The 23,537-nt window shown below is 46.7% G+C and overlaps 2 protein-coding genes across 2 annotated transcripts in view; both read left to right on the top strand.

The window, feature by feature from the left end:
- Positions 1–6,176, top strand: part of LOC309365657 (uncharacterized protein) — a 17,127-nt gene extending 10,951 nt beyond the window's left edge. The window contains exon 5 of the mRNA XM_081903944.1: positions 3,553–6,176. Coding sequence (XP_081760070.1) covers positions 3,553–5,147 — 1,595 coding nt within the window. The 3' untranslated portion in view covers positions 5,148–6,176. The remainder of the gene's footprint in view (positions 1–3,552) is intronic.
- Positions 6,177–21,311: 15,135 nt separating this feature from the next.
- LOC309365907 (uncharacterized protein) lies at positions 21,312–22,607 on the top strand (the record flags this gene model as incomplete). Its single annotated transcript, XM_081904518.1, has 4 exons — positions 21,312–21,422; positions 21,614–21,695; positions 21,945–22,027; positions 22,239–22,607. 4 exons carry the CDS (start codon positions 21,312–21,314, stop codon positions 22,482–22,484), a joined length of 522 nt encoding a protein of 173 aa, XP_081760644.1. The 3' UTR covers positions 22,485–22,607.
- Between the last annotated feature and the right edge of the window lie 930 nt (positions 22,608–23,537).

The raw sequence follows: 23,537 nt of genomic DNA, 5'->3' as shown, positions 1-23,537 counted from the left end.
TTTCCTCCTCCACATTTGCCTTTTAAAACCATGATCAGGCTGCTCTCGGCTGCCCTTGCCTTTTTAAATGTAGACTTCATCATGGGGACAGAAGATGAACCTGCTTCTATCAGGTTTATTAGTTTTTGCTTCTGTAAATTATTGGTTTACCAAAGAGATGACTGAACTTGCAAATGGGTCCCAGCAAACAAAATGGCTGGGGCAGGTTCCACAGGGGGGGAAGCACTGGGACAACCGATCTCAGTGATCATGGGTAGGAGGAGGAGTTACGCTAAGACCAGACCATGTCATTACCGAGGAAGCAGGCTTAGTCGTTGTCTGAGGACTATCCCTGCCTCCAGGTCTGACCGGACCAGACGGATACTGGAATCAGCAAGGGATACCCACACGACCTGAAGGTACTGCTGTGCAATGCCAGGTCAATGATTCATAAGACCACTGCCATCCATGACTTGATCATGGATGAAGGACTTGACCTGGCATGTGTAACAGAGACTTGGTTGGATGAAGCAGATGGGCCTGTCCTTGCCGCTGCTTGCCCACCAGGTCTCTCTTACGCACAGCAACCCAGGCCTTGTGGGCGGGGAGGGGGGGTTGCAGTGATTTTTAGGAAATCATTAGTTTGCATCAGGTGTCCTACTGGGAAGACCCAGTTCTCTGAGTGCATGTTCTGGAAGCTGGGCAATAGGGGCAGTACAGGATTCCTTTTGGTGTACTGACCTCCCCGCTGCATGAAGGATTCCCTGCCCGAGCTGCTTCAGGTAGTGACAGATGTTCTCCTGGAGACACCTAGTTTGGATGTCCTAGGGGATTTTAACATCCATGCTGACATGACCTTACAAGGGGCTGCTCGGGACTTCGTGGAAAGCATGGCCTCCATGGGGCTGTCCCTGAATAAGTCTGGCCCAACCCATAGCCGCGGACATGCCTTGGACCTGGTGTTTACCTCTATGGATGTTGGTGATCTGACACTAAGTAAAAGCGAAACGCAAGAAGTGCCATGGTCAGATCACTTCCTGGTACAACTGGACTTCTCCACGACCCTTCCCCTCTGCAGGGAGGTGGGACCGATTCACATGGTCCGCCCCCGCCACTTAATGGATCCAAATGGTTTCCAGAGAGTGGTAGGGGATGCTTTATCCCATGTTGATGGCCTTTCAGCTGATTCCCTGGTGGCCTCCTGGAATGTGGAGTTAACCAGGGCTATTGACTGTTTGGCTCCGAAGCACCCTCTCCGATTGCATGGAGCCTGGACAGCCACGTGGTTTTCGCCGGAGCTGAGAGGGATGAAACAATCGTTGAGACGGCTAGAGCGCTGGTGGCGGAAAACTCACTCTGAATCAGACCGGACACAGGCTAGAGCTCAACGTCGAGCCTACCAAGTGGCGATAGCGACGGCGAAGAATACTTTCTTCACCGCCTCTATTGCATCTGCGGAAAACAGCAGCAGGAGACTCTTTCAGGTGGTTCGCAATTTAGCGGAACCACCTGCTACATCGGGGCCCAGTATGGGCCACATGATCTCCTGCAATGATTTTGCAAAGTTTTTTGCAGATAAAGTTGCTCAGGTTCGAGAAGAGGTAGATGCCACCGTGGGAGCAGGGCCCAGGCGGGAGAGTGCTAGAGTCCTGTCTAGTCAAGTTGTGTGGGATCAATTCCAATCTGTTACCTCCGAGGATGTGGACAGGCTGCTTGGACGAGTGAAACCAACCACTTGTCTCCTTGATCCTTGCTCATCCTGGCTTATAAACGCTAGCCGGGAAGGGCTGGGCGATGGGCTTTGTGGGGTGGTGAATGCTTCTCTCTGTGAGGGAGCCTTCCCAGACCCACTGAAAGAGGTGATTATTAAACCGCTTCTTAAAAAACCATCTTTAGATGCGGCCACAATGGCCAACTATCACCCAGTCTCAAATCTTCCATTCTTGGGCAAGGTGATAGAGCGAGCGGTTGCCGAACAACTCCAGGCACGCCTGGAAGAAGCGGACCATTTGGAGCCCTTCCAGTCGGGATTCAGGCCTCATCATGGGACTGAAACTGCCTTGGTTGCACTGGTTGATGATCTCCGGCGGGCTAGGGACAAAGGTGAGAGTTGTTTCCTAGTTCTGCTGGATCTCTCAGCGGCGTTTGATACCATGGACCATAACATCCTTCTGGACCATCTAGAGGGGCTGGGAGCTGGGGGCACTTTCATACAGTGGTTCCGCTCCTTCCTCCTGGGCCGGGTTCAGAACGTGGGGGGGGGGGATGAGTGTTCAGACCACTGGGCTCTCACTTGTGGGGTGCCTCAGGGTTTCGTCCTCTCCCCCATGCTTTTTAATATCTATATGAAGCTGCGGGGAGAGATCATCAGGAGGTTTGGGCTGGGTGTTCATCAGTATGCGGATGATACCCAGCTCTACCTCTCTTTCAAATCAGAACCAGTGAAGGCGGTGAAGGTCCTGTGTGAGTGTCTGGAGGCGGTTGGAGGTTGGATGGCAGCTAACAGATTGAGGCTGAATCCTGACAAGACAGAAGTACTGTTTTGGGGGGACAGGAGGCGGGCAGGTGTGGAGGATTCCCTGGTCCTGAATGGGGTAACTGTGCCCCTGAAGGGCCAGGTGCGCAGCCTGGGAGTCATTTTGGACTCACAGCTGTCCATGGAGGCACAGGGCAGCTGTCTACCAGCTCCATCTGGTACGTAGGCTGAGACCCTATCTGCCTGCAGACTGTCTCGCCAGAGTGGTGCATGCTCTGGTTACCTCCTGCTTGGACTACTGCAACGCGCTCTATGTGGGGCTCCCTTTGAAGGTGACCCGGAAACTACAACTAATCCAGAATGCGGCAGCTAGACTGATGACTGAGAGCAATCGCAGAGACCACATAACACCGGTCTTGAAAGACCTACATTGGCTCCCAGTACGTTTCCGAGCACAATTCAGTGTTGGCGCTGACCTTTAAAGCCCTAAACGGCCTTGGTCCAGTATATCTAAAGGAGCGTCTCCACCCCCATCGTTCTACCCAGACACTGAGGTCCAGCACCGAGGGCCTTCTGGCAGTTCCCTCACTGCGAGAAGCCAAGTTACAGGGAACCAGGCAGAGGGCCTTCTCGGTGGTGGCGCCCGCCCTGTGGAACGCCCTCCTACCAGATGTCAAAGAAAACAACAACTACCAGACATCTGAAGGTAGCCCTGTTTAGGGAAGCTTCTAATGTTTGATGTATTATGGTATTTCCATATTTTTTGGGAAGCCGCCCCGAGTGGCTGGGGAAGCCCAGACAGATGGGTGGGGTATAAATAATAAATTATTATTATTATTATTATTATTATTATTATTATTATTATTATTACATTAAGCCAAACAAAATCCATCCTGGAAAGTGCCAGGCCTTTTGAATCTCAGGTTTCCATCAACATGTCTCTCTCTTAATGCCAGTCAACAAAGGCATTCATTAACCCTGTAGTAAAACCTCAAATCTAACTCCCTTATTTGTCTATCACAAGTGTTTATTAGCATTGTTTAATAAGTTGGGGCTCCATTTCTTCCTGAGACTCTAATCTTCTCTCATTTTTGCAGGTGGTGATGGATTGGAAGTTGTGAACAAGGGAGACCACGACAAATTACACACAGTGGGGAAGTTGTATGAATATTTGGAGTTTGGAGAGAGCATCAATCACAGCTCCTATTCCACTTCCTATGAAATAAATCCCATTGGAAAGAATCACTATCAGTGCTTGGAATGTCAAAAGACTTTTAGTCGGAAGGGTAATCTCACTTCCCATCAAAGAAAGCACAGCGGGGGAAAACCCCATCAATGCTTGGAATGTGGAAAAAGCTTCAGTCAGAGGGCTACACTCACTACACATCAAAGAATTCATACAGGCGAGAAACCATATCAGTGCTTGGAATGTGGGAACAGCTTCAGTCAAAGGACCCATCTCACTCTCCATCAAAGAATTCATACAGGGGAGAAACCATATCAGTGCCTCGAATGTCGAAAGAGCTTCAGTCGGAGGTCCGATCTCATTTCCCATCAGAAAATTCATACAGGGGAGAAACCATATCAGTGCTTGGAATGTGGAAAAAGCTTCTCTCAGAGGGCTAAGCTCACTTACCATCACAGAATTCATACAGGGGAGAAACCATATCAGTGCTTGGAATGTGGAAAGAGCTTCTGTCAGAGGTCCTTTCTTATTTCCCATCAGAAAATTCACACAGGGGAGAAACCCTATCAGTGCTTGGAATGTGGAAAGAGCTACAATCACATCTCCAAACTTACTTGCCATCAAAGAACTCACAGCGGGGAGAAACCGTATCAGTGTTTAGAATGTGGAAAGAGTTTTACCCATAAGGAAAGTCTCACTTCCCATCAAAGAATTCATACAGGGGAGAAACCATATCAGTGCTTGGAATGCGGAAAAAGCTTCCATAGGAGCTTCAATCTCACTTCCCATCTAAGAACACATAGCGGGGAGAAACCCCATCAGTGCTTGGAATGTGGAAAGAGCTTCAGTGTGAGGACTCACCTCATGGCCCATCAAGTAATTCATACAGGGGAGAAACCCTATAAGTGCATGGAATGCGGAAAGAGCTATGCCTGGATGTTTAATCTCACTTACCATAAAAGAATTCATACAGGGGAGAAACCATATGAGTGCTTGGAATGTGGTAAAGGCTTCAGTGAGAGGGCTAAGCTGGTAGCCCATCGAAGTATTCATATAGGAGAGAAACCTTATCAGTGCTTGGAATGTGGGAAAAGCTTCAGTAGGAGATCTAATCTCACTTCCCATCAAAGAATTCATACAGGGGAGAAACCCTATAAGTGCATGGAATGTGGAAAGAGCTTCAGGCAGAAAGCTCAGCTCATACCCCATCAAAGAATTCATACAGGGGAGAAACCATATCAGTGCATGGAATGTGGAAAGAACTTCAGACAGAGGGCCCAACTCACTTCCCATCTAAGTATTCATGAGGGGAAGAATCCACATCAATGCTTGGAATGTGGAAAGAGCTTCAATAGGAGGTCTCATCTCACCTGCCATCAAAGAACTCACAGCGGGGAGAAACCATATCAGGGCTTGGAATGTGGAGAGATTCATCACTTCCCATCAGACAATTCATACAGGAGAGAAACCATATCAATGCTTGGAATGTGGAAAGAGATTCAGTAGGAAAGGAAGTCTCCCTTCCCATCAAAGAATTCATACAGGGGAGAAACCATATCAGTGCTTGGAATGTGGGAAGAGCTTCTTTCAGAGGTCAAACCTCAAGGCCCATCAGAGAATTCATGCAGGGGAGAACCCACACAAATGTGTGGAATGTGGGAAGAGCTTCAGTCGGAAGGAACATTTCACTTCCCATCAAAGAATTCACCGTGAGGAGAGACCATATCAGTGCTTAGAATGTGGAAAGAGCTTCAAATGGAAGAAACTTCTCACTTTCCATCAAAGAACTCACAGCAAGGAGAATCATAGTATTTGAAGATGGCCATCACATCTCTTAATCTCTTTTCTAGGCCAAACATGCCCAACTCCCTCAAACTGTTTTGTGTCCAGTATTTTCCTTTCTCTTCCCCGGCTCTGAGCTTCAACAGGAAGGACTGGTGGTGAAGAGACCACCTGTGCCCCACATCTCTTCAGCTTCCTCCCAGAGTCTCACAGTCCCTTGATATACATGCTCCGTGTTAGTATTATTTGTACCCACATGAATCAGAAGGAAGGAGTAGTGGTCAGTTGGCTTTAAAAGACATGGCAACTTCTCTGTCACATTGTGAATCTTTGCATACCATCTGGGACATCCTATTTTCTCCACACACTACTTCTTCTGCCCCCCTCAGTAGGGAGTCACCTATCACCACCACGTCTTGTTCTCTGGGTAGTGGCAGGAATTGTCTGATATGCTGTACCTTCCAAAACCTCCTTGGAGTATTCTATGGTCTACAAGTGCTGTTCTTGAGATCTTGTCTGTTGGAGTTGCCTAGTTCATTTCCTTGGAAGATAGCAAGTGGGTTATCAGCATACTCATCCATGATCAGTAGCCGTGGATCTGAAGGAGTTAGGTCAAGAATGAAAAAGGACTCCTCTAATAATACTAATACTAATAATGACAATTTATTATTTTTACCCTGCCCATCTGGCTGGGTTTCCCCAGCCACTCTGGGCAGCTTCCAACAAAAGAGTAAAAATACATTATAACATCAATCATTAAAAACTTCCCTAAACAGGGAAGTCCACCTCTGCGGGGTGGCAGAAATCATTCTGTGCTCTGCACCTTTCACAGCCACCTTGGTGTATTCTGAGGTCGGCAACTGCTGTCCTAGCTCCTCTGGTCAAATCAAATCAAATCAAAACTTTATTAGCAAAGCCAACAGGCCACAGCTATACAAGAGTTAAAAGTGAAAATAGGGATAAAAGGAAGAAAAGAACAAGCAAAAGGAGGTCCGTCAGATGAACAAGTCTGTCACTCAGATGGTGGCCCTCAATTTCGCAGCTCTCTCAATGTACCTCGCGACCTTCTCTGTTATCTGACTATCCGTATCAGATAATAGAAAATACAGTGTAATGTCTGGTGAACGGCCGGGGTTGGAGAGAATGAGTGGAGTAATAATCTCATTCCTTAGGTCTTTGTAAAGGGGGCAAGATAGAAGGACGTGGGACACTGTTTCCGTGTTACCATCTCCACATGGGCAAAGTCGTTTTTCAAATGGAGTCTTTTGGTAACGACCTTCGAGTACAGCAGAGGGAAGAACATCCCATCTAGCCAATGTAAAGGCACGTCTGTATTTTGGGATGGTTAGTTTAAACAAATATGAAGCTGGAGAGTCAAAATGAGAAGGGGGAAAGTAGGTATACCATGGGCACAGTTTCTTTAAGATAATCAGGTTGTTTTGTCGTTCAATGTCTTTCAGGCGCTGGCCTATTAGACTCTTTGCTTTAATGAGGCCCATTGATAGTAGGGACTGTGAATGCAGACCGCATGTAAGGAGTTTTTGATGCACAGTTTTGAACCACTTGCTTTTGTGAGGGTCTTGCATTACTAGAGGCAGTAGACCAGGTGGATTTAGATTAAGACGAAGCCAATAGTTGAATGTTCTCTGCCAGGTCTGAGTTTCTACAGATGGAAGGCAGGCCTCGAGTCGTAATGCTGCGTTTGGAACACAGGAGGGGACGCCGAATATCTGCCTTAGAAATTTAGACTGAACAGTTTCAAGACTGGAGCAGTGGTTCCCCGTCCAGATTTGTGCCCCGTACAGTAACTGCGCCAGAGGTTTTGCTTGAAAAACTTCAAGGGCTGCTGGGATGTATCTGCCCCCCTTCGTGTAAAAGAAGCGGGACAGCATCTTGATACTTTGAGCTGCTTTTTCTTTGGCACATTTTTGATGGACATCCCAGGACCCGGTCGACTGGAAAACGATACCCAGATATTTGAAGGCTTTAACCTGTTCAATTGTCTGGTTATCCATCCTCCAGCTGTACTGTCTGTGTTTCCTTGCAAAAACCATAATTTTGGTTTTCTGATAGTTTATTGCAAGTTGCTCTCTCCTACAGTATGCTGAAAATTCACCTATGAGCCTATTTAAGCCTATTCTTGTTCGAGATAGGAGTATCACATCATCAGCATACAAAAGCACTGATATTGATTTGTCAGCCAGTTTGGGGGCGTGGAAGTCCGGAGATGACAAACAGTTAACCATATCATTGATGTAGATGTTGAATAGAACTGGGGCCAGGATGCAACCTTGCTTGACCCCCTTACTGACAGGAACTGGTCCTATAAGATGGCCATTTAACGAAGTTCTTACATGCAGCACCGTGTCTTTATATAAACAGCTGATCAGAAATAATAGTCTTTTGTCTATACTTGATGTGCTCAATTTATCCCAGAGTCTTACACGTGGAATTGAATCGAAAGCAGCCTTTAGATCGATAAAGGCTGCATATAACACCCCACGGGATTTTTTGGCATATTTGTCAATTAAATAGGCTAGGGTGAAGCAATGGTCTATGGTGGATCTGTCTTGCCTGAAACCCGCTTGCTCTTGCGCTAGAATAGCTTCAGTTTCCAGCCAGCTAGTTAGCTTGATATAAAGATGTTTGGCATATAGTTTGCTGGGTATAGGCAGAAGGCTGATTGGTCTATAACTCGCCGGGTCTGTCATGGGTCCTTTTTTATAGATTGGGATAATTATTGCCTCAGTCCAACCATCTGGGAGTAAACCCGTTGAGTCGATCCAAGAAAATAAAGATGCCAGCAGGGGGGCCCACCAGCCAATGTTGGACTTCAGAAGTTCGGCAGGGATGTAATCATTCCCTGGGGCCTTGTTGTTCTTTAATTGTGCGATTAAATTCTCAACTTCCTTTGCAGTTACTGGTGGCCAATGAGGTAGGTCCTCCAATTGAATGCATAGTTTGTAATGTTGGGCTTCCTGGTCATAGAACAAAGATTGAAAATGGCGCAACCACTCCATTGGTTCCACTGTACAGATGGAATTAGTACGCTCCTGGTCCAGTAGACCAGATATGGTTCGCCAAAAGCAAGTAGTATCTTTCTCGTGCGATGCCTTAACCAAACTGTGCCATGCGGCTCTTTCAGCTTCCAGTTTCTTTCTCCTTAGTAATTGTTTGTAAGACCGTCTCAGATAAATATAAGCATTAAGTAGGAGGGCAGTCCCTGATTTCCTGTATCTCTGGTAGGCTGTTCTCGTTTGTCTCCTTGTTTGCCTGCACTCCAGGTCAAACCAGCTAGCTCCGTCCTTTGCCCTCTTTGTAGCGGAGCTATGTATCACTGTTGTTAAATGGGGTTTCAATCTTTCCAAAAGTAATTTAAAGCGTTCCATAATCGCATCTACTGAATTGCCTGATACAATAGCGGAGCGAATGAGCTTTAACTCCACTGACTGAAGAAGGAGGGTTAGATTTTCATTCAGTATTGGGGACCATTTGAGTCTTTGGGGGGCAGGTATATCCAAATTTACAGAAGGTATATATTGTGGCTCGGCAATAGAATAGTCAAAAGGCCGACCTGCAAGCTCTAAAATTAGAGGTAGGTGATCACTCAGAGTATTGTGGCCCACTTGGAACTTCCTTACAAAGCTGTGAGCAAATCTTGAGATTAAGATATAATCTATAACGCTTCCCCCAGCCTTGGAGAAATGGGTATATTCCCCGGGGCGGTCCCCCTCTATATTGCCGTTTAATATCAGCAGTTCCCTCCGTCTGGCAGCCTGCACTAAGCAGAGACCTGGGAAATTACTTCTACTATCTTTGGACAGTCGTGTCGCACCAATATCCGTCTGTTCTTCAGGGTCCATAAATAGGTTGAAATGAGTGTATAGACTGTTGTCATCTGTTCCTATACGAGCGTTGAAGTCTCCACACACAATAGTCAGGGCAGACGGGTAAGTAGATTCGAGAGGCTCTAAAAACGCCTCTAGCTCAGCCCATGTAGCCTTGACAACGGGGTTTTTTTGGCCTGGGGGAATATAGACATTGACCAGCAAGAGAGTAGTTCTCTTGAAGCTAAGTAGGGCAGCTGTTGCTAAAGAATTGCAGCTGGGTAGGGCTGTTAGAGAATGCGCCAGCTCCGTGGAAATGAAGCAAGCTAGGCCACCACTAGATCTGCCGCCCCTTAGAGATGGAGAGGCAGGCAGGTAGTGGCAGTTATACCCATTAAGAAATATAGGGTCATTCTGCCATGTCTCCTGAAAGAAGATGATGTCAAATTGCTTAAGGTAGCACAAAAATTGTTGATTATTTTTCTTGGCGTGCCAACCCGCGATATTCCAAGACAGCACTTTTAGGCCCCGGGCCCTTCGGGGAGCTGGATCTATGTCACCACCACGTCCAGCGATTCTTTGGTGTCTAAAAAAACACACCCGTTGGCTCTTTTCGAGGATGACTGCTTGGAGAGAGTGTAGTGATCCTCTTTTCTTGGTGATTTGGGGCTAGATTTTGGAGTTGGGGGGGAAGCTAATTCATTCGGAGACAATTTAAGATAGCTGTGCCAGGAGCTTTGAGGTTTCACACCTTGATTTGGTCTTACTTTATTGTACATCACAGGGGGCTCAGATTGTAATTCCACGTCTACACATTTGAAGGTGCCTCCCACTGTCTTCTTATCCACCAGACATTTGGGAGATATGGGCTGCACGTAAGGGTCCTTCATTGTCTCACCTTGATCATCCTTTTTTTCTAGTCTGCTTCGAAGTAAATCAAGTCTTTTCAGGATCTCAGTTTGAGCTGGAGAATGCAGTGACCAGAATCGCTTTATCAGCGAGAGTTCTTCCTCCAAAGCGGAGTCCTCACTATCACACGTGAGAGGCCAGACGCCAGTTGGATGTGGGGCTTCCTTTTTTTCATTTGGTACTGTTTGATGGAGATGATCCTGCTGGAACTTATGCTTTCGATTTCGATGGTTTTGGTGGTTGGTTTTTTCCCTTTTGTGAACTTCCATTCCTATGCCCTTGGGCCCCATCAGAGAGGTTGCAGGTGCTCTATTTTCAAATATTCTTAATAGGACTATTCTTTCTTTTTTGAATAGGTTTATAGCTCTAAAAATGAAACTGGCCAGATTATGATCTAAAAAAGTAATCAATGCTCGTACCGAGCAATCATCTTGATGTAGATACTCTATAGCGGCTATGTCAGTTGCTTTTACTACCCCCGGTAAAATGCCACTTATAATGGACAAAAAGTGGTCTATACGGTCCAACCCTGCATAAAATCTAGGCGGTTTAGGGTAATTAGCAAAGACAAGCTTTTGTGGGATTAGGACTAAACTCCATTCTCTTTTGGGACACAACATCTGTCGAGCTTGGGAGGAGTGGTTCCCCTCAATAGTTTGGGTCGCCTGCTCACCTCTGTCTACAGATTCTGTGCTGGCCATAAGAGGACTCTGGGGCGGTATAACTGTAGATGGATTAGTTCCATTGTCCCAGCTCGGTGTTGATTCTTCAGAACTTGATTTAGATTCTTTTATGGGTGTATCTACTTTACGTGTCTCTTTGATGGCACTCGAGTTGGATTTGTTTGTTCCACTTGTAGAAAGGGATGGAAGAAGGTTAAAGAGCTTCTGCCAATATTTTTTACAGGTACGGTGAGTTGTCTTACGCCGCCTTAGGTTTTTCATATTTTTGCTTTTCTTCATCTTAGGCTCAGCTTTTTTCCTCCGGGGTTTGCTGGGGAGTGGTGGATCCGGGCTGGCTAGGGAATTTGTATTCTGGTCTGAAGCGCTCACATGTTGTTTGAAATTATCCACTAGGGTCAGGAGCAGCCCGTTTGTTATCGCTAAAAAATTTTTAACGTTAAGGAGATCCTTAGAAATCTGGTATATCTGCTCCTGAAGATAATCACCCCACATTTCTGTTCCGCTGTCATTGGCTTTCAACCAATGGGTTGAAAGATTACCTCCAAGTTCCAGCGGTGACAAATGAGGATTGGCATCAGGTGTGTTGGCTGTATTAGCCTTTGTAGCATTCTCTGCTATGGCAAGTTCTTGGGCCAAATTTGTTGGATGGTTTGTCCTCTTGTTGTTTGTTTGCAAGTCCTTTAGCTGTGTTGACCAATCCAACACTGTGAGTGGCAAAGGCATAGCTACATCTAGGATACTCTCATTCTGAGTTCTCTTGCTCGAGTCTTTTTGAGGAAAGTAGCTGGTAATTTTACTTTGTCTCCTTCGGCGCTCCATCGGGCTCTGTGGTGAATTAGGCAAAATTCCTTGGTCCTTGTATTTTTTCCTGGTGAGGACCATAGTGGGTATATGGGTATATATGGATATATGGTAGGGGGTGCTTGCTTAACGGCGGCTTATCTTTTGTTCTAAGCTGGAGTAAACAATAGCAGAAATGCCGATTTGTGGAAGTTGCCTCCTAAACCTCTCCAACCTCTCCAACTTGTTAGTTTCTCCAGCAATTTACATCGGGGCTTGTGAGGTATCAGTCATTTAAAATGTTAGAAAATATTACTGGTCTTAAGCTTTCATACTATGCCTTGTTTCGTTTAAAATTCAACTAGGTCTTTCTCCCTCATTCAACAGCCCCACGACGTAACCAGTAAAGTAGCTAGGCAGTATAACAAAGCAGAAAAAAAAAAAACAAAAGTCCCTTGGAATAATTATCGGGTTGAACTTGCCTTGTGTTTCTTGGGGTTATAGCTGCTTCAATTCCTTCCTTTTTTCTATAGATAAAAAGCTCAGCGTCCTTCCAAAGGAGTAGCTGGCCTCCCCGTCTGCTAATTACCAGCTTCGTGAAGATAGGGCGGCTTGCTGAGCCTCTTTTGGATAAAAATAGGCCTTTGGCAGTTAATAAAAAAAAGAGTGATAGTTTAAAACTGCTAAGCTCGGTTAAAAAAAAAGAAAAAGAAAAAAAAAGCTTTAAAAGTGCTGATAAATACTGATAAATCTATATTATCAACGCGGAGCACAAAATAGAGCTACCACTAACGACGCCATCTAAATCAGTCCCCCTGGTCCAGAACTGGTGTCCAAGGTGAGAGCATGGAAGCCATTCTGCAGCTCCAGTGACAAAGCGTGGTTTGTGACTGTCCTACTTCTGTGTTTCACATTCCTCCAGGGGTTGGTCTTTTGCAGTGGGCGATCTTCCTCCAGCCTGGGGCCACCCCATCGGTGTTGCTGTTGCATCACAGTCAACTCCGCTCTATCAAGAAACTTGGCATGTTGTCCTGTAGCTCAAAGCATGGCTAGGAGGGCCTCAAGTTGCTGTACCTTCTCTTCCAGCAAGACAACCAGTTTGCACTTGCTGCAGGTATACAACTGTATGTTCTCCGGCAGAAAGACAAGCATGGCACGTGTGTTGCAGGTCACTGCAGCAGCTCCCTCGCCCTGCATGTCTCTTGGTCCTATGCATGCCATGGGACAACACTCTGGGCCTCCCCATTAAATGCCCTCGCAAATGCCTATGTTTGGGAGGCCTGTTTGTGAGCTCTGTTCATGAGCTCCCAGAAGCTGCAATAAGCTAAGTTTGCTGCTGGTTGCTAACTCCTTCCTCTGCTCACTTCCTCGTTCAGCCTGGCTTCCTCTCAGGAGCCACACCCTCAGGCCTGCAACCAACCAAGCCTCTAGCACAGTGGTTCGCAATTAGCTAATTAGCCCCTAAAAAGCAACGGATTTTAGATATGCTATAAAAAAATACCATAAAATTTGTGATATTACCACAAATTGCCTATCCCCAGACAGTAGGAAAAACCTGTCTCCATTGCTGCACTACAACTGAAATTTTTTTTAAAGCAATTGTGTCTCTAACTTGAAAATGTTCTATATGCAGAAGGCTTTTTATATGAGAGAGCATTCCTTGCTCGTAATCTGCGATGGTAGAACTTGACAAAACTTTGCAGCATATGGATCTTCTAACTGAGGGATCTTGCACCTTCAAGACATAGGTGAAGGCTTCGTCAGGGCTTGATAAAGTATTGGTGAAAACAGCCGGAATTTTGTAATGATTTGATGATGATGATGATGATGATGCGTCCTCCTGTGCCCAAGTTTCACCCCTGACTTTAATTAGTTAAATACAGTTTTATTTGGTGAGAGGTTTTTATTCTTGCTGATTACCCAATAGGAGCAACCGACTTTGTAACTTATTAGGATTCTGCCCTACATCTTTTTCCTCCCACCCCAAAATGCAGCCACGTAATTTCCCAAAGATAACAAGGAAGCAACATTTAGGCTGCCTTCTGCACTAAACAGGAATGCGTTATTGATTGATACATTGCCCAGGACTGGTATGAGGGGCAGAATGCAATGGCGGCTTCACTTGGAGGTATATCGCAAACAAAGGCACCACCACTCTTGGCTTGTGCTGGAGGCCGAGGGACTCGGGAGCGGCAGCAGTTTCACCAGTGGTCTACCGCTGAGTAGCTCACTGTGTGGAGCTGGACCATGTATCTTGGCTGCTTATTCTTTCCCTAAGGTGGGAAGAAGCAGCCAATATAAATTCCAGTCATCATGATATATCAGCATACACCGGTATTTAGCTGCTGATATATCACGATGTTGAAAAGAAAGTATCGCTCAGCCCTAATACTAAACTAAATCATCAGATGGTGAGCTATTCTGCTAATCATCGTCACTATTTGCATTTTATTTGTTCCCCGCCCTCCCCGGCCAGAGCCGGGCTCAGAGCAGCTATCATCCTATAAATAACACAGCATACATAAAAGCAGGCATCAATTAATCAAAATACATCTTAAAATTAATTCAGACAAATTAAAATCTGGACAACTGGCAGTTGACAGGTTAAGATTGAGAGCAGTTAATACTTGCCAGGGCCAACTCTTTTCACAGGCTGGGAGGCTTCCTTCGTGCTTGTTCTTATACAAAGGAAAATAGGTCAGACTGCAAACCCTGACCCTGACCCTAACTGGACTTGCTGTTATTCCCTTGGCTCTGTGTTTTATTTAAAGGTGTTCCCTCTGCTGCGTATCAGCCAAGTGGTGTAGAAGTAAATCCTTGCCACAGTTCACTGGAAAGATAAATCTGCGACTCCCTTGGCATAATAGGGAGAAGATAGGACTACTCTTGCAGTATATGAACAGATAGATTGTGTACGGACAAATGGAATGGTGTTTGGAATGCAGTGCTATAAAGCACAGTGACTTGCTCATAGTTTTCTACTATTACAATAATCGGACTACTTCTATATTGCGCTATAAACTATAAAGTTTCAAGCACTTTGCTTTGTTTTGACCTTTCTCTGACTTTTCCCACTTCATTTCTCTTCCAAAAATGTTCAATAAAATATAAATATTAAAAAGAGAGAAGTTGGATGGGGTATTTCCTTCTGGTTTTTTACCCCGTGAGGAGATCCATAAAAGAAAAAAATGTCACCCATTTATTTCTAATTTTGCAAAATTGTCCAAATGTGGGCACGGAAGGCTTTTCTTGCCATTTATTTACATGGAAGCAAAACCTTTATTTAACTTCTTTCCCTTCTGGGGCCATTGCTAAAAAAGTGAGTCATCAAAGGTGGTAACAAGAATATGGAGAATATATATGTATATACACACCGTATATATGGGACGCGGTGGCGCTGTGGGTTAAACCACAGAGCCTAGGACTTGCCAGTGAGAAGGTTGGTGGTTTGAATCCTGCTCCTGCCAACCTAGCAGTTCGAAAGCACGTCAAAGTTCAAGTAGATAAATAGGTACCGCTCTGGCGGGAAGGTAAACGGCATTTCCGTGCACTGCTCTGGTTTGCCAGAAGCGGCTTAGTCCTGCTGGCCACATGACCCGGAAGCTGTACGCTGGCTCCCTCGGCCAATAAAGCGAGATGAGCGCCGCAACCCCAGAGTCGGCCACGACTGGACCTAATGGTCAGGGGTCCCTATATATATATATATTCCAAACTAAAACATTAATCTAGAGAGGAATAGAATGGAAACGGAATTAAAAGGGAGAAAGTAAGAGAGAAAGAGGAGCAAGAGTAAGAGACGGAGAGAGAGACTTTAGAAGGTAAGGATATTAGGATATATTTGTGGTGCTGCTGTGGTCGCTTAACAAGCCAGGCTACCTGGGGTGAGCATACCACAGACAGGCAGCCACCACAGAAAAGGCTGGTTCTCATCTTGTCACCCTCTGAACCAGTGGCGCAGCGTGGGTTGTCAGCACCCGGGGCAAGGCAAGTCATTTGCGTCCCCTAGAGTGAGTGAGTGAGCCAGGTAGGGGCAGAGAGCTGCGAGTGCGAGCGCCCCCCCCAGATGTTGCGCCCGGTGCGGCCAGCCCCCGCTGCACCCACCACACTACGCCACTGCTCTGATCCTCTCGGGGAGAGGGGACATAGAGAAGGGCCTCGGGTGATCCCAGTGTTGGGAAATGAAATTGTCAGGGAGGCAGATTCTGAGTTCCAAGAGATGCTGGGGAAATCAAAGCCCCCCAGGACTACTAGCTCCTTTGAGGAGAGAGGTCATCTGCTCTTGGAAGGCATCACCCAAGCCTTCAGTCTGGCTTGACGCTCTATGACAGACCCCCACTGTAAGGTCACTGTGGTTTCTCTCTCAACCATTTTTGCCCATATACTCTCAATCTGATTTTCAGGCTCCAGGTCATGGATTTCTTCACAAGTGTACACATCCTTTATATATAATGCTACTTCTCCTCCCTTCCTGTTTGGTCTGTTCCTTTTGAACAGGTTATACACCTCAATTCCCACATTCCAGTCATGAGTCTCATCCCACCAGGTTCCAGTAAGGCCTATAACAGGAGTCAGCAACCTTTTTCAGCCATGGGCTGGTTCACCGTCCCTCAAACCATGTGGGGGGCCGGACTATATTTTGGAAAGAAGAAAAAAGACCAAATTCCTATGCCCCACAAATAACTCAGAGATGCATTTTAAATAAAAGGACACATTCTACTCATGTAAAAACACACTGATTCCTGGACTGTCCACAGGCCGGATTGAGAAGGCGATTGGGCTGCATCTGGCCCCCGGGCCTTAGGTTGCCTACCCCTGGCCTATGTGGTCAAATCTGCCATCCTGTCTCAAGAGCTCTGCTTCTTTCCCATCCTCTGAAACAGGCGTGTGTACATGCAAATCAGGCAGACTTTCATCTTGGTATTGGCAGTTAGCATCAGATTCTCCCAGACTCTCTTGGATCACTCCCTATTGAATTTTACATGGAAATTCGGGATAATCCTGTATTCTACAAAACAGGAGTCCCAAGCAGGTGGCATCTTCCGGGCCGGGAGCCGCCCTCGCTTTGCCTCCTGCCCTTGTTAACGGAGAAATCTGAGGGCTCCCTTGGACAAAAAAACAAGGACCCCAGCCAGGAATCCCAGAGCAAAAGAGCAGCCGGTAGGCCTGGTCTTGATGGAAGACTGTCAGGACAGGACTCCCACCTGCCACCAGGTGGAACAAGATGGAAGCCCCAAACAAGAGAGAACCCAAACTTTTATTAGCTGCTAATCCCCATGTTACACCCCCCAAACTACATCACGGTTACATCATGAAAGGGGAGGTCTGGTGGCCGGAATGTGAGCATCCTGGACCCTGCCCCATGGTTCCCCTTGCCCTCCACCAAACACCCATCAAGTGGAACAAAAGAGATCTTTACATTTCCCTGTTTCCCAGCCCAGTTCATCCCACCCTTTTGTCTCCATCTGGGTTTGTTCTTTCTGGCATGGCTACCTGTCTGGCACTCAGATATCAGGATGCCAGGGATTATCCCTCAGGCAGAGGGGCTGCTGAGGAGCTGAGCTCACAGGTCTATAGGAATTTCTGAAGTTTTCCCAGTGAGTCAGTACAGAGATACATTTATCAGTGAATTCTTACATTTGGTATCGTGCAGCAAAGGCCCTTTGAATAGATAGGAAGAAACTGTGATGAAGTGTTTTGTGGGGACAAGTCACAAAAGTCACAAAAGCGATTGTGCTGGTTTTGGTAGTGGGCTGCATGTGCAGGATATCTGCTGGAGGGGCAAACCCCCCCCCAACCTACACATAAATTCCTGCAACACCCTGCCCATCCCGGGCGGGCAGGGGGCTCCTCTGGCCCCTTCTCGGCTCCTGGCCGACTCCTTTTCCTCCTCCGGCCCCCAGGCTCCCCCCAAAGGAGACCAGCTGGGCGCGCCCGGCGGGCCAAGGGTTAAGAGCAGCGGAGCCGCACTCCTAGAGAGGACAGGACAGGAAGAGGCGGGTCTTCCGGAGGCGGAACCCCTCCCTGGCCCCCCTCTTGTCTCCTCCGGTGAGTCTCCTCTTCGCCTCGGGGTCCCGGGATGCCGGGCGGGGCTCGGTCAAGGAGGGACCCCCCTTGAGGGGGAAAGAGGCCGGGCAGGAGGAGGCGAGGCCGAGGGGAGGCGCTGCTGCTGCTGCTGCTGCTTCGCTGCTTGGCCCTCCGGAGGGCTTAGGCTTCTCTTGCGCGACTCGAATAATAATAACAATCAATTTTATTTGCATCCCGCCCTCCCCAGCCAAAGCCGGGCTCAGAGCGGCTAACAACAACAACGATGCAGTGGTCCCTCGGGTTACAGACTCCGCTAACCCAGAAATAGCACCTCGGGTTAAGAACTTTGCTTCAGGGTGAGAACAGAGATCGCGGCCCCATTAGCTAAAGTGGTGCTTCAGGTTAAGAACAGTTTCAGGTTGAGAACGGACCTCCAGAATGAAATAAGTTCTTAACCCGAGGTACCACTGTAATTAATAATAATAATAATAATAATAATAATAATAATAATAATAATTTCTTTATTCATCCCCCGCCCATCTGGCTGGGTTTCCCCAGCCACTCTGAGCGGTTTCCATAAAATATTTTAAAAGCAATAAAACATCAGACTTACATATAGGGAGCCGTGTTGGTCTGCCATAGTCAAAGCAGAAAAATTCCTTCCAGTAGCACCTTAAAGACCAACTAAGTTAGTTCTTGGTATGAGCTTTCGTGTGCATGCACATTTTGCATTTAAAGACACATTTTGGTATCTGAAGAAGTCTGCACGCACACGAAAGCTCATACCAAGAACTAACTTAGTTGGTCTTTAAGGTGCTACTGGAAGGAATTTTTCAGAAGTGAGTGAGATCAGTCCCCGTGGCCCCCCAGGCGCCAGGTCAGGAGTGCCTCTGGCTGGGCTGAGATTCAGCCTCCTCGAGAGTCATTTTCCTCCTCTGCCATCTGAAGTCTCTGGGTGAAGGCGGGAGGAGCCTGTGATTGACAGCGGAGCCAGGCCGGAGTCGGGGTGCAGTTCCCCCGAAAGGCCACCAGGGGGCCGGAGCCTCTCTCTCTCTGATTGGCTGCCCAGCAAGCAGCCAAAGGGGCGGAGCCAGCACTTTGGGCGGGAAAAGAAAAGGAGCCGCTTCTGAGGGAGTTTTTAGTCAGGGGCAGAAAAGGGAAGAGAGCGAATTATTGATCATTATGATGATTATTTTATCATTTATACCCCTCCCATCCGGCTGGGCTCCCCCAGCCACTCTGGGCAGCTTCCAGCACATATAAAACCATAGTAAAATGTCAACCCTGAAAAGCGAAGCTTCCCCAAGGAGGGCCTTCAAGTGAGCCAGGCTCCTTTGGAGAGATAGAAGCAGAAAGAGGGATCTGGACCCAGGACTGGACTGAGGGAGAAGAAGGGGCTCTGGATGGAGCCTCTCTGAGGAGAAGCTGGTCCCTCACCATGTAGCCTTATGAGGCTTTGCCCTCGGGTGGGAAAAATATTGCACCAGAAAAGGGACACTCAAGGAATAGTTTTGGAGAAAAAGCTTTAGTTCCACCATTCATGAATTGGTCGAAGGAGCAAGTGTGATAGTTCAGTGTTTTTCAACCACTGTTCCGCGGCACACTAGTGTGCCGTGAGATGTTGCCTGGTGTGCCGTGGGAAAAATTGAAAAGATTTAAAAATAAAGTATTTTATAATTTTTCATATTTCTCTTTACTTACTATTTCATAATAAAGTAATTATAAAATACTTTCTTTGTGTTTATTTGATTCCTATTCAAGAAAATTACTTTATATATAGTCAATATAGGCACAGAGTTAATTTTTTTAACATTTTCTAATGGTGGTGTGCCTCGTGATTTTTTTCATGAAACAAGTGTGCCTTTGCCCAAAAAAGGTTGAAAAACACTGTGATAGTTCACAAACAAGCACAGGTTCACAGTCATTCCCCTTCCAGTTCCCTCCCCTTTCTCCTCCCTCAGGAGTCCTGCCCATGAGTTCCTCTGAGCATGAGCAGAAAGCTCTCTTGGGACTCTTGTGGACTCTTGGCTCCCTTCCCAGGAAAGGGGTGGGAAGCCAAAGGGGGGTGGGGGGTCGAGGAGCCGTGTGGTTCAGCATGTCCAAGATGTTGAGATAAGATTCAGTTCTCAGGCCTGCTCTGAACAGAGCCTAGTCATTAGCTTTTCGAAGCCTTCTCTGCCTATGCGCAGAGAAAAAGAGAGGAAAACTTTAGCTGTGGATTTTTAGAAGACAAAAGGAATTTTGGACAGTTCTGAGGCCTGGTTGGGGGGACGGGACTTCGGGCCTAGGTGGGGTCACCTGTCCTCACCTTCCTTCAACCAGAGGAAGGAGTGCTGCTCCTCACATCATTTTTTATTTTATTACCTTGTTGGGCATCCACACTGTTTTCCATAGATGCCTCCCACTTTCCTGTTGCAATTGTTTGCATTTGGGCCTTCAATATTTCACCTTTCAGAAAGTCCCAACCATCTTGGACCCATTCAGTAATTCTGACCCTGGGACCTCACCCAGTAGCTCCTTAAGCTTTCTGAAATTGGCCTTTTTAAAGCCCAGAGTGCGAGTCTGACTGTACTCAGCTTCCCCATGCCTGTGAATCATGAAACCCAGAGGGACATGATTATGGTGATGATTATGATAATAATAATAATTTCTTATTTAGACACTGCCCATCTGGCTGGGTTTCCACGCGTTTCCCAGTACAGTGGTACCTCGGGTTACAGACACGTCAGGTTACAGATGCTTCAGGTTACAGATTCCACTAACCCAGAAAGAGTACCTCGGGTTAAGAACTTTGCTTCAGGATGAGAACAGAAATCGCGCGTCGGGAGGCCCCATTAGCTAAAGTGGTACCTCAGGTTAAGAACAGTTTCAGGCTAAGAACGGACCTCCAGAACGAATTAAGTTCTCAACCCAAGGTACCACTGTACTTCCACTATGTTGATCACTTTGTCCCTGTCTCAGGTCCAAGAGAGATGATCCCCTTGCTGCTGCTTGCACCTTCTGGGTCATGAAATTGTCAGTGAGGCAATTCTGCATGGTCGCTTTCCTGAGACCAGGGCTAGAGACATACTTCTCTTTCTTCTTACTTTTTTCCTGTTAATGAAAGTTCAGAGTCAGGGCTGTGGTGCAGTCCAGCCCTGGCTCCTAGCAAGACTCAGCCACGCTTGCTAAGGAAACATTTCTCTTCTCCTGACCATGTATCAGTCTGATAATAGACCAATATGCTTGCTTTGTGGGGACGCAGGTGGCGCTGTGGGTTAAAGCCTCAGTGCCTAGGACTTGCCGATCGAAAGGTCGGCGGTTCGAATCCCTGCGGCGGGGTGCGCTCCCGCTGCTCGGTCCCAGCGCCTGCCAACCTAGCAGTTCGAAAGCACCTCCGGGTGCAAGTAGATAAATAGGGACCGCTTACTAGCGGGAAGGTAAACGGCGTTTCCGTGTGCGGCTCTGGCTCGCCAGAGCAGCGATGTCACGCTGGCCACGTGACCCGGAAGTGTCTCCGGACAGCGCTGGCCCCTGGCCTCTTGAGTGAGATGGGCGCACAACCCCAGAGTCTGTCAAGACTGGCCCGTACGGGCAGGGGTACCTTTACCTTTACCTTTATGCTTGCTTTGTAGGATCTAAATTGGACAATCAGAACTTGGCAGAAAACGAAAGGATTCCTGGAGATGGAGAGCTGGGTGAGGGAATGTGGAGCAGAGACCAGTTCCCAGGCTGTAGCCCTGGCTGAAGGTTTCCTCCTGAGTCAGGCAGAGGAGAGAAAGCAAGCAGAGCAGCAGGTGAGAGAGACTTTCCTCTGGAAACTCCCAAGGGGCTACCAACATGAGGGAGAGTATCACCAAATTCTCTACTAATGGCTCATCATATTTTGGAAAACATTCAGGGAGTTAGATCTGATACCCCCAAAAATTTGCCTCTGCCATTTCTTTTCCAACTCTTCTCCCCATTCTCTGTTTGAATCCTATTTCAGGCAAAGGATCTGTTTGCCGAAACGGGCCCTGATTCCTGTGAGGCAGAGAAGACTCCGTTGGACACCAGAGGGAGGCCGCTGAGTAAGGAGGAAGGAGTTTTTTCTCATTCTGTGGATTTTGAAACTAATCTGTGGGTTGTGTAAATCTTTTGAGGGGAGGCTGAAAGCCCCAAGGGGGGGGATGTATTTTGACACAACTAAAATTTGAAATGTCTAAATGCACTCAGCAAGGAAAACTTTTAATAAGGCCTATCTGTAGTTAGAGATGAAGTGCTGAACCTCTGAGAGATGCAGGAACTGAGGGCTTCCCGCTGACTTGTGCCTCTTGCAGGTGACAGAAGGATGCCACCCAGACCTCCTCATCCATCTTTTCATGGTAGTGGAGGAGAAGCAGCAACTGTGGAGACAGATCAGGTATTGGGAAAGAATCAGGGAGCTTCTGGGCCCATTAAAATGCACAATAAAAGAATTCCATTTAAACATTATAATAAGCATACATAATTAACATATGTAGGAAAATAATCCCATTAAAACAACACAATCAACAGACAGAAAACAACCGAGCAATGTGTAGTAGATAATCTTTATGCTGTCTCAGAAGAGGACCTTTTTCCTTTTCCTTCAGGGTCCTCTGTGCTTTGAAGATGTCGCTGTGTATTTTACAGAGGAGGAGTGGGCGTTGCTGGATCCTGACCAGAGAGCTCTGCATAACGAAGTCATGGAGGAGAATCGTAGGATTGTGGACTCTCTCAGTAAGGCTTCCTGCTGGATCATAGTATCTGTTTTGAAATCCAATACATATCTATATGTGAGGAATTTTCAATATTTTAATGGAGCACAACAGCACAACCACCACCATTTGGGATTCTAATTCCCCCACAGCTCACCTTAAATGGAGAGCTATCTACCATTTGGTCTGACAATATTCTTCCTCCACGTATGGCTTCTTAAACCATGTTCATGCTGGTCTTCACAGTGGCGAGGGAAGTTAAAATAGCTTCTGTCAGGTTTTTTGTCTCTGCTTCTGTTGGCCTTTGGTTGACCAAAGTGACAACTGACTTTGCAAATGGCAGAGATTCCATGATTTGGCCAAACATAATCTATCCTGGAAGGTGCCAGGCTCTGGTCCCCATCAGTGTGTATGTTAATGAGCATCAACAAAGGCAGTAAAGCTTGTAGTAAGGGTATTGTTCAATAATTTGGGGCTCCATTTCTTCCTGAAGTTCTAATCCATTTCTCTCTTTGATGCAGGTGGTGGATTGGAAATCATGAGCAATGGAGACCATTACAAAATTGACACAGGAGAGACGTCCTATTCCACATCCCATCAAATAAATCCCATTGGGAAGAATCACTATCAGTGTTTGGAATGTAGAAAGACTTTTAGTCGGAAGGATAGTCTCACAGCCCATCAAAGAACACACAGTGGGGAAAAACCCCATCAATGCTTGGAATGTGGAAATAGCTTCAGTCAGAGGTGCAATCTGGTGTCACATCAGAAAATTCATACAAGGGAGAGACCATATCAGTGCTTGGAATGTGGAAAGAGCTTCAGTCACAGCTTCAATCTCACTTCCCATCGAAGAACTCACAGTGGGGAGAAACCATATCAGTGCTTGGAATGTGGGAAGAGATTCCGTTTCAGCGGCTCGCTCACTCTCCATCAAAGAATACATACAGGAGAAAAACCATATCAGTGCTTGGAATGTGGAAAGAGCTTCAGGCAAAGTTCTAACCTCATGGCCCATCAAAGAATTCATACAAGAGAGAAACCGTATGAGTGCTTGGAATGTGGAGTGAGCTTCTGTCAAAAGGCTAAACTCACATCTCATCAAATAATTCATAAAGGGGAGAAACCATATCAGTGCTTCAAATGTGAAAAGAGCTTCAGTCGGAGGTCCCATCTCACTTCCCATCAGAAAAT

The sequence above is a fragment of the Podarcis melisellensis genome (assembly GCF_964234715.1).
Source record: "Podarcis melisellensis genome assembly, chromosome: 3".
Classification (NCBI taxonomy): domain Eukaryota; kingdom Metazoa; phylum Chordata; class Lepidosauria; order Squamata; family Lacertidae; genus Podarcis; species Podarcis melisellensis.
Note: the sequence above shows the minus strand (reverse complement) of the source record. Positions and strands in the feature narration are given on the sequence as shown.